At 45.9% G+C, this 15,178-nt stretch overlaps 2 protein-coding genes across 2 annotated transcripts in view; one reads left to right on the forward strand and one right to left on the reverse strand.

Moving 5' to 3' along the window:
- The window catches only part of CKAP4 (cytoskeleton associated protein 4), a 31,949-nt gene extending 19,792 nt beyond the window's left edge, over nt 1–12,157 (reverse strand). Inside the window, exon 1 of the mRNA XM_085653856.1 lies at nt 11,181–12,157. Coding sequence (XP_085509982.1) covers nt 11,181–11,483 — 303 coding nt within the window. The 5' untranslated portion in view covers nt 11,484–12,157. The remainder of the gene's footprint in view (nt 1–11,180) is intronic.
- BLTP3B (bridge-like lipid transfer protein family member 3B) overlaps nt 12,128–15,178 on the forward strand; it is a 291,550-nt gene continuing 288,499 nt past the window's right edge. The window contains exon 1 of the mRNA XM_085653855.1: nt 12,128–12,462. Within this exon, the coding sequence (XP_085509981.1) occupies nt 12,419–12,462 (44 nt within the window). The 5' untranslated portion in view covers nt 12,128–12,418. The remainder of the gene's footprint in view (nt 12,463–15,178) is intronic.

The raw sequence follows: 15,178 nt of genomic DNA on the forward strand, positions 1-15,178 counted from the left end.
ATTCTGGAGGACACATAGAGGAAGCTTCCATGTGATAGTATGTTGTGTCGCTCGCTCCAGCTCCAATTGGATCTGCACCCATGCGTGGTTCGACAGATCGAGTGTGCCAATAGTTACTTCTTTAATGGGGGCAACCAGGGGGGTGTTAACCAATATTAGATCAATCTTGGAGTAGGTGCAGTGGATGTGATAAAAGGAATAGTCTCCATCTATGTGGTAAGTCTCGCGCCAAGCGTCTGAAATAGCCAACTTCCAGAGACACCCCTTCAGTGTTTTTGAAAGGGCACCCATTGAGGACCCACCTTGCCCACTTCTGTCCAATGTCACATTCCAAACTAAGTTAAAGCCCCTCCTTATATCAGGTCACCACCTGCACACTCCCCATGTGTCTTACGAAAGCCTATTATGTATGGGTCTTGTTCCTTGTTAGGAGCGTACAATGCAGTTATTGTAAGTGCTCTCTCTCCTAGCTTGCCACAAAGAATAAGATAACGCCCCTTCCTGTCTGTCTTAACTGCTTGTGTAACAGAGAATAGGCCACATTCCTGGGGTCGCAAGCACACCTGGAGGATCACTCATGCATAGTGCTGGTTTGTCTTTTTACACAGGATCTTTTATTTGACCAACTTGCTCTAAGGATCAGCCAGCACAGCAAGTGCCTAAAAACACATATGACCTGCACCGGGAAGCTCCAATTGTGATCAGGTGATTATTGTGGCTTTTTGTGGTTTTACACAACCTTGTATTGTCCTGAGAAGGCCACGAATTATTAGGGCAAACGCGTCGACCATATATATTTGGAGAAGCTGACTGCAAAGATCTTAAAATGACAATTCACTTATGGACCATTGTTTCAAATTTACCCGGATGCTTGACACACAAGTTAATCCGACAGTCTCAGCTTGAGTGGACTATCTCTGGACAGTTCATAATTGGAACTCCTGTCGAGTTGTGTGATATAGAAGGGATGGTGCACACGCCTTTATATGTGACTTTGAGATTCATATGTTTTATTGAAAAAAAATTTTTTTTAGATGTGTCTGTTCTACTTTTACTAGATATTGCAATTCCATGAAGTATTCAGCAGGGGATATCCAATATCACATGAAAAGTTGCTGCAACTTAGCCAATAGCAATTGAAGTGTTATTGTGATTGTTAAAACATTTTTAGATTGCTCCCACTAGAGCCAATGGCTGCTGACAACATTATTAAATTTTCGGATACTCACCATAAATGCTGCTGGCCGCTGGGCCCTCCGTCTGGTGCTCCTCTCCCCGTGCCGATCCTGGGGGTGACAAGGATCAGAAAGGAAAGGGAAGGACTTCCTTCCAAGTGCAGCATGAATCCAACCAATCCTGGAGCTGCTCTCATGCTGTCTTCAGCATGAGAGCAGTTCCAGGATTGGTTGGAGCAGCTAACCCAGCGCTCATTTTGAGGTTGGGGGTCTGTGTCAGCAAACCCCCGCTCCGTCCAGGGATTGTTGGGTTTGAAGTGTGTATGTCTGATAGGCTGTCTGTATGCAGCCGACCTATTAGATATGCATACTAAGCTCTGGCAGACATCCTGCAATCCGCAGGAATCTGCCACGCCCCCACCCTCACACTGCAGCAGGGTGGGCCAGCAGCACACAGAATAATAAAATGGTAATGACCATTTTATTACTGTGTGTTTACCGCTGTGCCAGCAGGTGGGGCAACGCCCCCAAAGAGAAACCGCTGCTGGGTAGAGCCCCCTTTTTTTGTTGTGTATCTTGATAGCCAGGATCTGGGGAGTTATATGGGTTCATTCCCTTTCTTTTTGTGCACTGGTAGAATCACGTCAGTATCGGTCATTGTGTCCGATTGGACCTCCTATTCCAGATCACATCGTCCAGTGGCTTGCACGGTTTTGTTCCTGGCTTTACTAAGCACTGTTCTGTCATACTTGCTCAATTTACTATGGCTTTGCTCACTGTCTTTTACTTTCCCCATCGTGGGATGAGATACTATTGCAAACTGTGAGTCTTATACTTATGAAAGGAGTAGGACGCCCTGCTTACTGCAACTCCGCTATCTTGCTCAGTGCCAGTCACTGCAGCCCCAAGTCCTTGGTGCAACAGGAGTTCTCCAGCATAATCTACTCATTCGCCTCTAACCGTAGCAGAAGCAGCAGAGGGTAAGGAAAGGAAGAGGTCACTCAGGAGGACTATCAAAGTGTACCCAAATTATTCGAAGTGTTCCACAAGAGGTGCTCTAAGAGTGTTACATTTTATCCTACTCCGAAAGTATGTGCGCCCTGACTTGTTGGGTCATCTGTCCAATATTGTTACTGGCACAGAGACACCAAAATGCATAAACCACATTAGAGGAACTAACAGTTTTTAAACTGTTTCACATGACATTTAATCTTTTCATGTTCAAAGATTTATTCTCAATACATTACACATGAGCACTATAATGTCCACACTTATAGCGTCCAATTATTATTGTGACCCCCATTGTGAACACATGGCAGGAGAGCTCTGGCCACCATGTTATGAATGTATTGACTACTTTTAAATGCAAACAAAGGTTTGGTCCAGAGTTCAAGTACACCCTGTGCCATCTGCCCCTGTTTGTTGACAATTTTCTCAACTGATTAAACACAACAAAGTATGTCTACAACAGCTGCTGATTAGTCACTGATTTTGGTTTTGGAGTCAGGATGTGTTCCCTGGGTAAGTACCAAGCCCTCTTTCTGGACTGGTTAAGTAACCTTAATGGGTACTCATTAACCACAAGTCTATCAATCAATGTATCTGACGTACAAAAGAAGCCCTCCTTCATTTTACAGCTCATTCTTAAATGCAAGAATTGACTAAAGAGTAAATTATCTTTAAGACTCTGCGGATGTTGACAAGTGGATCTCATAAATGTACTACATTCCGTAGACTTATGGAATAGAGTACCAGAGCGCTCTGAGTATAAGTTTCTGTGGCGTACTTCAAATGGTCAAATAAAGATAAGTGATTCCATAAGACTCATAGTTCAAAGTAAACAGAACAAGAGTTCAGACGATCATGGAGTCGGACAAGAGTTGCTCGATCAGTTCTCCAAATGAGGAATACATCACCTACTGTTGTTCATCATGTAATGATGTTTGCTAAAAATAGGTTTGTGTTAGCAAAGATGTTTAGCTGTTCGAATTCATCCATAAAAAGGTTAGCTAGATCAACAAGACACCCAGCCCTCATTCCTACTCATTTTAGCCAGGTATTAAAAAATCATTTTGGTATCTAATGTAGTTCCATGATAGTGCTATCTCAGTAAAATTCACAATGACATTAAAGGGAACCAAAATATGGCACTTATGCTTGTTAAATAAATTCTTCATGAAAATAAGGGTGTCACGTTGGGATATACTTTTGTATAATGACAGTATGTCAAACATCACAAGGATTTGAGATGAACGATCAAATGAATGCTTAGTATTAATTATGAGGGATATACTGTCTGTGATAAGCACCTTAGTGCCAGTCACAACAGCTTTTATGAACAAACCAACAAACTGACAGAACAGTACCAATTATTACAGGATGTGCACCTGTATTGTATGTTCACCACGGGGCACATCACTTGCTGGACTGAATAAGCAACAGATAGGGAAAGACCGTGTAGGGTCCTGACCTGACGAATGTACAGGACCAGTGATCTGCATTAGATGGGTCATAATCATGTTGCTAACACCCCAGAGTTGACAGCACAGCCTCTATTGAACATTGACTTTTGCTCACCATGTGTGTGGTAAACATAAAATAGGATAAATGTGTCTGATCAACAAGTTTAAACTTGTGTCCCCTTCTGCTCTTTCTTACTTAGCTATAACAGTATTTAAAAAATGTAACACACCATGACAGGGTTGTCTATACATTCTGCTTGGTTTATGGCCTAGGCAACTAGGGACACATATCTTTCCATATTAGTTCCTATGGGAGTCCCACATACACCAGAAATACGGTCATGGTGAGGACAAACTCAATGTGAAACACGCCAGTGATTGTGGGTGAGGGTTACTGTCCTATTTAGGTCTAACCTACACAGCCAATGTGCTATCTCTTCGAAACCTGTTGGTTTTTTTTAAAACTGGGCTTAGAGGCCGCACATTGCTTCATTGTCACTCTCATTTGCTTCCTTCTTATTGGCCAGCTGCTCCCTCTTTGTGTGTTTGTCCCTTCCTTGGAGGATGTGAGCATTACTTGTACCCTTCCACTGCTCATTTTTAGCACAACTTTTTTCTTTGTATTTAAACACTCTACACAAATGTGTCTTTTTCAGCCAGCTCACCCATGCACTCCCTCTGTGTTCCTCCCTCTCTTGCCCATATTACTTGTCCGTACTCCCCCTTCCTCATCCGGGTTCCTTAGCCCCACCCCTCTCTCTGTTGTTGTTTGTGTTGTTGCTTGCCTCACCTGTCCTTCCTCCTATTGTTATCTGTGTTGTTGCTTGCCACCACCCACTCTTTTTCCTTCTGTTATTGTGCATGTTGTTGCTTGCCACCCGCCCCTCCCAACCTCAACTGTCCATCAGCTTGCCCACCTCCCATCCTCCGTTATCTATGTGCTTGCTCCCAGCCCCTACCTCCCACCACTGTTGTCCATGTTGCCCACTGACTCACCCTCCCTCTGTGTTGCCTCCCGCCCCAGTGTTGCCTTCCACCCTACAATAAACAAAACAAATGCTATGGTGTAGCCAGCATTGGCCACATTATATCACTTTTCCCCACATCCTCCATTGGCCGTGTCCCCCCCACATGCCCTCCCTCTTTCCATGTTGCCTCCTGTCCCGCCACCAATAAAAAAAATTGGCATAGATGGCCAGCGCTACCAATGCCATAGTGTTTTTTTTTTTATACTTTCAGTCGTGCTGCACAGCAGCTACAATGCTGTACAACATGGCTTAAATCCACTTACAAAGCCAATAGCTCTCTCATAGGCAAGACCTATTGGCTTTGCCAATGCTTGTTTTAATAATCCATAGAAATTGGTATACTTTTGGTTGTCTCCAGTCTAAACCAGGCCAGCCCATCTCATGAGTTTGTCTAGCCACTGCTCTTTTGCGTATTGTAGAAGTAGGTAATGGATTAGTTGAAAACCAACTGTTTGAGAAGGGCATTTGAGAGACAGGACACGTTGAACGAGGCAGATGCATAGGCTTTTATTTTTCCAAGAGTAGTAGTGTGACTTGAATCACCCTGGCTGGATTCCTGTGATGAGCAAGAGTTTGAATACCCTGGAGAGAGTTTAAACATTAGAGCAGACAGACAGTAATTTGGCAGTCTCATGACACACAGGATCAATAAGTGGATGCAAAGCAGGTGATAAATATTTTTAGGATTCAACGAGTTTCTATTCAGAAGGCAGTGGTGAAGTCGAGATTCTCTGACTGGAAGAGCAGGGGTACTGGTGAATATCAAATGGGAGGAGGGGCTTCTAGATGGTGTAAAAGTGTATCTTATATTATGGATTTATGTTTGAGGTACGCATTTTAATCAGTAGTCAAGAGGTTGGATGGTGTAGTACTGGTAATAGAGGGACAGAAAAGTAGTAATACTGTGGGATAGGAATTTGGCATGGAGCTGAAGTGACAAGATGGGTTTTAAAATACAAAGCTTTGACGTTTTCATAAGCATTTGCGAACACATTACAAGACTATGTTTCTAAGAATGTTACGAAGTGTGATTTCCATGTTTAGAGGAGGCATGTAGGCATCTTTTTTCTGAGTGACTGAGTTGAGGGAAGCACTCTAAACGGAATACACGAATCTGCCAGGTAAGGCTGAAGTAGGTATTAAAGACTCATAGTGGAATTGTATTTGATGTTCTTACAAAACTGGAACGGGTCATGCCCTTTGTGTTGAAAAATACTGCGACACTACTGTTTTCATTCCTACACTACTATATGATTGCACAGGTGGTGGGTGAAGGATTAACCTATATTGACTACGAGACAACTGGGAAACAGCACAACAGTATCTCAGGTATTCCTATGTCAAGTTTCAGCACCTTTGTCATGACAACAGATGCTGCACCAGGTGCAGGTTTCTAGCCGTTATCCCGGGGAGGTCATGTGACCTTTCTGGCAGGATCCTATTCCCACTGTGTAGAGTTATTGTAGGATGCTTGATTAGTATATAGTGCACAGTTATTCAAGTGAGGCACCTTGCACTAATCCAAGTCGAGAACCAGGGGGTCAGGGTCCGGTGGGAGCACCAACAAACATTGTCAGCTGCAATTGGTGTGGAGAGTGAAGAAGGAGCAACGTTGGGATCAGCAAGGTCCAAGGGACTCTCCACCAGCAGGAGAGTCAGAGCAAGCCCTGAGCAAGCAGGGGATCCCACTAGAGCAGGAAAATACCCTCTGGTGGACCCACAGGCACAAGAGGTGCAAGAGGACCTCGAGCAGCTCACCAAGAAGGAAAGCCCATGGTGCAGAGGATGCAGTGAGGATGCTGTACTTGGCAGGAAGAGGTGCGGGAGACTAGAGCTTCTTGCAGCCCGAAGATCTCTGGAGTGCAGAGCCAACAAGCCTTGGCAAAGGCAGGTCGACGTGATGCACACAGGTTTGGTCCCAGCAGTTCCGACAAGATATATTGGCCTCAAAATTACATAGAGGACAGGTCAGGTGAGCCTCTCAAAGTCCGTGGGATGTCAGGAGCAGCAGACCGGTCAGCTTTGTTTCTATGCCTGCAGATGCAGGGGTGTGACTCCTTCACTCCAAGGAAGATTACTTTGGGTGTCCTTGATGCCTACAGGTCTGTCGAAGATCCTGGAAGAAGTACAGACAGAGACAACGAAGAAGACTTGCAGAACAGCGAGACCAGGAGCAGCAGAAGTCTCTGTTCCAGGATAAGTCCAGCAAAGTCCAAGTGGTCAGACGGTCGAAGAGAGACGTGGTTTCAGGCTTGAGTCTTGTCCAGCTACGAATCTGAGGACTCACCCACAGGTAAGCCCTTAAATACCCTAGGAAGGGGTTAGGACGACTCAGGGGTCCCTCCCAGAGGAAGGGATAAACAGAGGGAAGGATACTCCCATGTCCTTCATCCAGTTTTGAGCCAGAGCAGGAGCTAAGGTCTCCCTGAATTGGCTCAAACTGCAATATGCAAGGAGGGTACCAAATGTGCCCCTCAAAGCAGCCTGATGGCACTGGCAAGCGCCCCCACCCCCAGCCCAATACGCTAAGTCCTGTCTGGGAGGTGGCCACAACTCCCTGCAACAGGAAACCTATTGCTCTACCTTCTGTTGCTTGAGCTTGGCTCAGCAGTAGGAGGGCTGAATTGTGTCTGTGGTCGGCATCAGCACTATCTTGCTGTCAGACCCTGAAAGGCTGTAACTGTAGTACAGGGAGGGTACCCCAAGGGATCCCCCCCCCCCCAGTACATGGGATCATGCCTCCAACTCTGGAATTGATGTTGGGATATGATTCAAACATGTTTGATTCCAAACATGATTGTGTAGTGGTGCAGCCACTATATAGTTAGACATCTCGTAATGACTGATTTCAACTATACATATCAAAATGGCTGACTGCACTTACAAAGCCTGGAGAATCTACTCTGGGATTTGTAGGGGTGTCCTGCTCAAGCAGGGGGACCCTCACACTTATAACCAAGCACCCTGCCTTCAGGACTGAAGGACCTGTCTTTGGGGTGACTTATAGGTTTTAAAGTGTAGTAACCTCAGATACAAGGAAATGTATATCTGTCGTAAGAGGTGCAAGCAACTACTTACACAGACTGCAATGGCAGGCCTGTAGTCACAGTTTGAGTGGTCTCTCAGGAGTGGCACAATACATGCAGCTCATGGGGGACTCCTGGTGTACCTATGCCCTGGGTACCTTAGTACCATATACTAGGGATTTACAAGGGTATACCAGTTGCTAATTGTGGCTGTACAACAGTACTTACCATGGTCAATTTAGGGAGAAAGCACAGTGACTGGGTTATTTTATTTCGCAGAGAAAGTCTTTCTACTGCAAGCTATCAATCCTGGGGTGGTCCATTCTTCTTCCTGACCTGAAAGGGTACCGGCGCAGCCCAGTGCTGGAGTCAATTTCCGACTCGAGGGTTGGAAAGGGAATGGATCAGCGTTTGGGAATGCCTTCCTAAACTTCCAAGAGAAACCACGCCTTGGAGCACCCACTTTGCCAGCCCTTGAGTTGGATTTATGGCATCAGAGTTCTCTGCACCTGTAAATGGGTTTATGTCGGGCCAGTAATTCCTTTGTGAATTCCTGACAGGCGTAAAAAATGTAAATTCAGACATGAATGCAAGTTTTCAAATTAATTTACCTTTGTGAATAGGAAAGCCTTTGTGTAATTGTAAAGTTACTACAGAAGACAGAAGAGTGAGGGAACTGGGGAATGGCTTGTCGGCGACATTGCCAGGAGACAGCATAAGAGATGTGCTTACAAAACTTTATTGACTGCTGTGTGGTATAATGAGTACAGGGCCAGTGGGAGGGAGCGGGGTGGGGGGGGGGGCCGGTGTGTGTGTGAGAAATTAAAAGAGAGCTAGAGAAAATGAGAGGCCGAAAGAGAGAAGGTGAGAGAGAGAAAAACAGAGAGATAGAGAGAGATGCAATAAAATAATATTCTGGCTGGCATATGGTGGAAATTCCTTATTTCCTCACATATGCTGGGCTTCCATGGTATGATGGGGCACCTCTGTGGCATAATGCTGTTACTGCCACTCGGGTAATCATTTTTGCCAGATCGTGGGCCTTTGTTGCGCAGTTAATGACATACGGTGCCCAAGGTATGAACATACCCACCCTGGCATTATGGTAGATCTGGCTTAATGGTAGTAATTACGTGTATATTGTTGGCATATAAACCTCTCGGGCCAGGAATTACAACGGGTGCCCCACCACCCCCCATTATAAGGCCATCTCTGAATTGATGGGCATGTCACAGGCGTTATGTCAGCCTTACCTTAATTGTTGCAATTCCTGGCATATTATTGACATCTATTGCACAATGGTGCCACCCCCTGTCATCTATATTACTTGTACACATGTTATGCTCCAGCAATACTTAATTGTTGTTACATTGTAAAGCACTCTCATACCACTTGGTGAAGTAGTGCTATAGAAAAACACTTCAAATAAATAATGTTTCTCCTGGCACAGTCGAGGCACAGTGGAGGTAATTCCAGGCATGTTGTGGTCATATACCCATCACTAGGATCTTGATCCAAGGTAACCCATAGCATCTGGTGCCCCCATTCTAGACCAGTCTCTGTCATTATAGAGAAAACACTGGTATCATTCTGGTCCTGGCATAATATTGGTAATTCATTGCACATTGTGGCCGTTCACTGTATGACGGTGCCCTCTCCGGTATAATGCTAGCCAAAGCATAGAGGAGCTAATTCCTGCCATACTGTAATCCCAAGTATTGCAATATGAGGCCAAGAATGCCACCTACTGCCCCATTCTACAGACATTTCTGGATTGATGGGGCGCAACCCAGGGTTATTGTTAGCCCAAGCTTAGTGGTGATAATTCCTGTCATACTGTGGTCAATTAGTCACCCCTGACATCTCAATATCAAGCAACAATGTCATCTGGTGCCCCATCCTGTGAACATCCCAAGGTTGTATGTGCATGTTCCTGGCATAATTCTAGTCCTGGCATAATGGTGGTGATTCGTGGCATACAGTGATCATCCAAGGCATGATGGTGCCCACTCTGGCATAATGCTAACCCTGTCTAAGTTGAGGCTATTCCTAACATATTGTGGTCATACAAAAATACCTGGCATCCAATCTCTAGCAGTCCATGGTACCTGGGATATCTCTGCCTTGAAGCAGCAAAATCATGGCATATTGCTGGCACTGCTGGTTTGGAGGGCAAAACATGATGGCTTGAAAGCAACTCTGAGTGATTGCCAGTGATTAGACTATTTGCAAGCATTCCTCCCATTACCTTTTGTGTATTTGATGTAACACACTAAGAGGCCAATGGTATAGCCAGACATCGACCCTAATTTCACTGTGCCACCGGAATCAAGCTGCACCTTACCGAAGAGGCCAAAATATTGGTTTGCCATCACTGGTACGCTCTTATCCGAGTGAAACACGTGTCAGGAGTTGCGTTTGTGAAAATTGTCAAACAAAGATGTCCAGAATAAAACTGAGACAAAATGTAAAGAAGTAAAATTGTGGAATTAGAAATTTAAAAATGTACTATTTACGAAGTGTAAACTGCTGAATAATGGAGCTGAATCCCAGATGCTTATTTGTATGACTGCATCTGACTCATTGGCCCTTAAATGTAAATAATGAGCTCCCAATTGAGTCTCCTGCCCAATAGGCAAGAAATTCGGTGGTTGAATGTGTAAGTGCATTTTGAAAACCATATAAGGCTAAAGTCTGGTATCCTGGTGTGCCTGCGTGTTTCTACAGAGTAGTTTTTGCAAGCCACGAGTAGTTGCGCAGCCTCCCCATGGATGGTCCACTGACATTCTGTAATAAATGGACGGATACCCTCTGATGGGGTTTTGTGTTAGATAAGAAAAAGCTGATCATGACGATGACGTATCTAAAGATAAGACTATGGGAGCAGCAGTATAGGAGGCATTGTGGGAATGCTGATCAATGCAAGTAATTTCTATATGAGACAGTGTAGCCTTGAGGTTAAAGACGTCTGGTTAAGAATTCCCAGAGTAAAAGAGATAACAGAGGTGAAATCTGAGGGGGGGGGGGGGGGTAATTAACACTTTCAAAAGAAAATATTGATTTCCGGCCATGACACTGTAGTGAAGCTAATGGGGGATTTTCAGAATGTTTAACTGTGAGAATTTGCTTTGTGTTTCGTGGCTCTCGAGAAACGAGTGTAATGTGGAGGGAGCTTATTAGAACCAGGACTACAGGCAAACAGTATGAAAATGAACTTCTAACTGGTAATTAAAATACCAAGCAAATGAAAATCAGACACTATTAAACACCAGAAATAACAGTATTAATTACACCAGAAGCCAGTTCCAAGATGCATCTACAAATAACTCGAATTCCCTCCAGGCAGAGCACTGAGAATCCCTAGTGTAGGTTAATTGCAAGCGGAGCCAGCTGACGATTTCATCATATTCACGAGGCATTTCAGTTCCTAGAACTGTGCTAAAGAGATTCATTCATTCATTCATTCACTCACGGGAAGGCAGCCTTTACCTGCTTCAGGGCGCCCTCCACGCTCTGGGCCAGCTCCCCAGACTGCCTGGACAGGTCCCCCTGCCTTCTGTTAATCTCTGCCACTTCTGCCAGGAGGTTGTAGCCACACCACCCTGAAAAGCCGGCAAGGGACAAGAGAGCAGCGTAAAAGAGAAAGTTACAGGCCTTGCCGATGCCCAGCGTGTTAGCAGCCGGCTCGGTCCGGGAGCTTCCCTTGGGGTCTCTCTTTGCCACGTCCCCCGGCGCAGGCTGGCCGCTCCTGTCGGATGAGCCGTGCTTGTGCCTCTGTTTGGCAGATGACATTTTCAAACACCTTCAAGCAGGAAGATCGGGGGTACCGGGGGCGCTTAAACTGCACAGCAAGCAGTGTCAGGGAACAGAAACGTGTCACCGAGGGAGAAACCTGACAGGAACGGGCCTCGAATGGAAAGCAGTATTTGAACTTCTCAAATTCAAGACTGCCTCTCCCCCAGAGCCTGCCCCACCACGCCTCCCAGGGAGGGGGAAAAGTGCCACGCACACCAAAAGCAAGGCATCCGGGGAACCAGGGCAGAGCGTTCACGGGACCTAGGTACCCCCTCCTGGAGAGGCTGGTTGACACACAGGCGAGGATTATAGAGTTACACATACCCTGATAAGGAAAAGAACCGTAAAACACCGAAAACACATTGTGATGCTTGAAACGTGGCATTTCTAATGGAGCTTTCTAGTGTGACTTCATAACCACGACTGGAGAGTGTGCCTGGCCTCACATTCTGAGCAGTGTGTACGGAATAAGATCTCCCCCTATCTCCCCGAGCGGGACAGCAGCAGCGGAGGCGAGGAAGGGATGGGAGATGCCTGGGGGATGCCCTGGAGGTGCTGTGCTGCCTACATCAGCAGCGGCGGTTGTCACACTCCTAGGCACAGGACGTGTCTAGTGAGGCACGCCTTCCAGAGGTCTCGCCGTCTTCCCCTCCGCCTCTTCCTCCTCTCCCGCTCCTCCCAGTGCTGTCATCGGTGCAGAGCCGCCGGGCTGGGGGCGGCCCCGCGTCGATGACAACACCTCCAGCCTGGCGTCTCTAGGTGATGCTGCAGCCAAGATGGCGGCCGTCTGACTGGCGGAGCAGGCCAGCGGGGGCGACTGCGGGCACCGCGTCCTAAGGGGCAGCACGGCTCCCCGACGGAGATGACACGGGTCCCGCCACTGCCCAAACTGATTCTTCCCGGACTGCCCTTCTGTAACAAGCAGACGCACCATGGCTGGCATAATCAAGAAGCAGATTCTGAAACATATTTCCAGGTCAGTGTGGTGGCTAGGAGAGGGCACATACGAAGCACTGCCCACCCTCCAAGTCTCTGTGGGTGCGGTGCGGCGGTGCTGTTCTCTGGGGGCAATGAGATCGGGGATATCCGTTACAAATATGCATAACGTAATGGGAACACGGAGCCCTACTACTTGTGAACGTTGTTCATTACTGCTTTCTAAGAACATCACTTGTTCGCATAAATATATTTTGAATATATCTCCACGTACTGAGCGTTAACATGTTTCCAAGTGCTTTCCAATTAGTGGACCGAAGAGAAAGGACACAATAAGAAGATCTGTACAAGATCACACCTCGTTGTCCTTGAGTGATACTGAGGCCAGAACTCTGATCTCTAGGTTCCCTAGGCTACTACGTTTTGGACCAAATAACCCCCAACTACAGCTATATTTATTACAATTACTAGAAACGTGGTGCTCCTTGAGCTGCGTATATAACTGCTATCATCTAAGCTCCACTGTGTAAGGTTACTAGTTAATAAGCTTGTTTGCCCGGTGGTGACTGGTGGTGTCACTGGCAGTGGACTATGACCAGCTGGTGGGGGGTGGCTACGCGACAGCGCCGCCCTTTAACAGAAGTGTTCGAGCTGGAAGTGGGACAGGCACACTGGCCCCAGGCATGTACTGCAACGCTGATCGTTCCGGGAGGTTAATGATTTAATTCACTATGGGGCTAATGCAGTTCTCTCGGAGGCCTGGAGCTCCCACTTGTGATGCTGGAACACTATTAGAACATAAGAGACTGGGAAGAATTGTATTCATTCAGAATATTGAAATTGTTGAAGGAGCGGAAAGTTCAAGGCGCTACATTCGGCTCTTTCTTAATTTAAGTGATGTAGACATTGAGCTTTAAGTTCACAGATCAATTTTTCTACAAATCTAAAGAACGCTGTGCACGCCACAAACAGCGCTAACCGACAATGCGAATAATGTATTTTTTAAATGCCGTTTTTTATTCAACGTGTACCGTTTATTGACGTTTTAATTAACAGGCAGCAGACAACTGACATCTAGAATGTACATATTTTCTACGTTCTTAAATACTGATTTACTTCCAACATTGTGAAAGTTCATACCTTTCAAGAAGTAGGAGGAATTAAAAAGCAACTAATGTATATTAAGGTCAGTCATATTGTTATGACTCATAAATAAATATGGTAGTTCTGAGTTTTGGTAGGGTGCGTTCATATAGGTATGGAGGAACTGCTAAACAATGGTGTATTGTGTAAAAGTAGTGATAAACGTTTGATAATTAGTACTCCACGGTTAAAACCATTGTAGTGCCGCAGTGGGGTTTGCAATAAGTTCGATGTAAATTCTCTCAGGCCATTTGAGATTTTGTTTGTGGTGTAACTTAATGCATCTTCCCCAGCCTTCCAAGTCCCTGCCGCTCAGCCAGTGTGTGAGGTCATGTAGAATTTTGAGAGTGTGTTGGAAGGAGTTTCAGTTGAAGATATGAGCTGAGCAGCAAGGAGGCTGCTCCTGGTGGGGCTTACTTAGCTTACTTACGATCTTACCAGTTACTTGGAACTGATTGTAACTGAGTCTTAATAAACCTTCTTCTGCAACCTACACTACGGCTTCTGGACTTCCTTCCATTACAACAGTCTGCTGCAGATGCCACTATGTTTGGTACCTCTTCCGTCATATCATTAATGAAAGATCCCAGCATTGGTGAATTCTCCACAGGAATTACTGTTACCCAAATTAATAGTGTTCAATTAACCAAACTCGGAAGGATGGAAGGCTGTGTCAGCGTGGTAACATTGGAAATCATGATCTTCCGGTCATGTGTATCATTGCCCTAAAGGTTTAAACCCACTGAGCCATTCTGTGGAATGGCATGTGTTACGCTTTAAAACTACATAACCCGAATGCGATGTTGACAGGTTAGCTATGAGAAGGCTTAACTAACAAGTTGTTGGTTATGTTGCTTAACTACTTGCCAAATGTAAACTTTTTCAGTCTTCCTTGGTTTGAGATTTATTAGCCCAGTAAGCAACAGCCTATGCCGAGCTGTAGACCTATTGATACAATAAGTACCAAGGATTGCAGGAGCTGCCTTGTTACTTTGTTTCAAGTGGCACCCCCAGCTCTCGCCTGGCGCCCACCCCCCCCCTGTTTCCTTAGCTATAGGCCCAGAAGAATCATAAGGAAGGTATCTGAGGCAGGAATGTATGTTGTTATCCCGCAGTCTTTTTCCCCGCAGGGAATCACAATGCGGTCGTTACAACGACCGCGTTGTGATTCCGCATACCATTACTCCGCAAGTCAAAACAACGACTTGCGGGTGGGGGGCGCTGGATGTTGGAATAGTATAATTTACTATTCCAACTCCAGTCTGTGCGGACAATAGGGAAGGTGTTGGATTTTAAATCCAACACCTCCCCCCCCTCCCCCCTCCACAAGTCGTTGTTCCGACTTGCGGAGTAATGGTATGCGGAATCACAACGCGGTCGTTGTAATGACCGCGTTGTGATTCCCTGCGGGGAAAAAGATTTGTGGTAAACGTTGTCTACCCTGCAGAGGTGAATCAACCTCTGTGCCTTCTTATGACTGCGTCATCAGCATATTACACAGACACCCGAGTAGAGCGTTCAAATAGTAAGTGAGGCCGCATGGCCTGGCTCTACCCTAACAGGTCCCGGGACATTGGGTTTAGGTGGCCTCTTTTTTCTCACTTACTGGCAGC

This window comes from Triturus cristatus, chromosome 4_1 (genome assembly GCF_964204655.1).
Source record: "Triturus cristatus chromosome 4_1, aTriCri1.1, whole genome shotgun sequence".
Classification (NCBI taxonomy): Eukaryota; Metazoa; Chordata; class Amphibia; order Caudata; family Salamandridae; genus Triturus; species Triturus cristatus.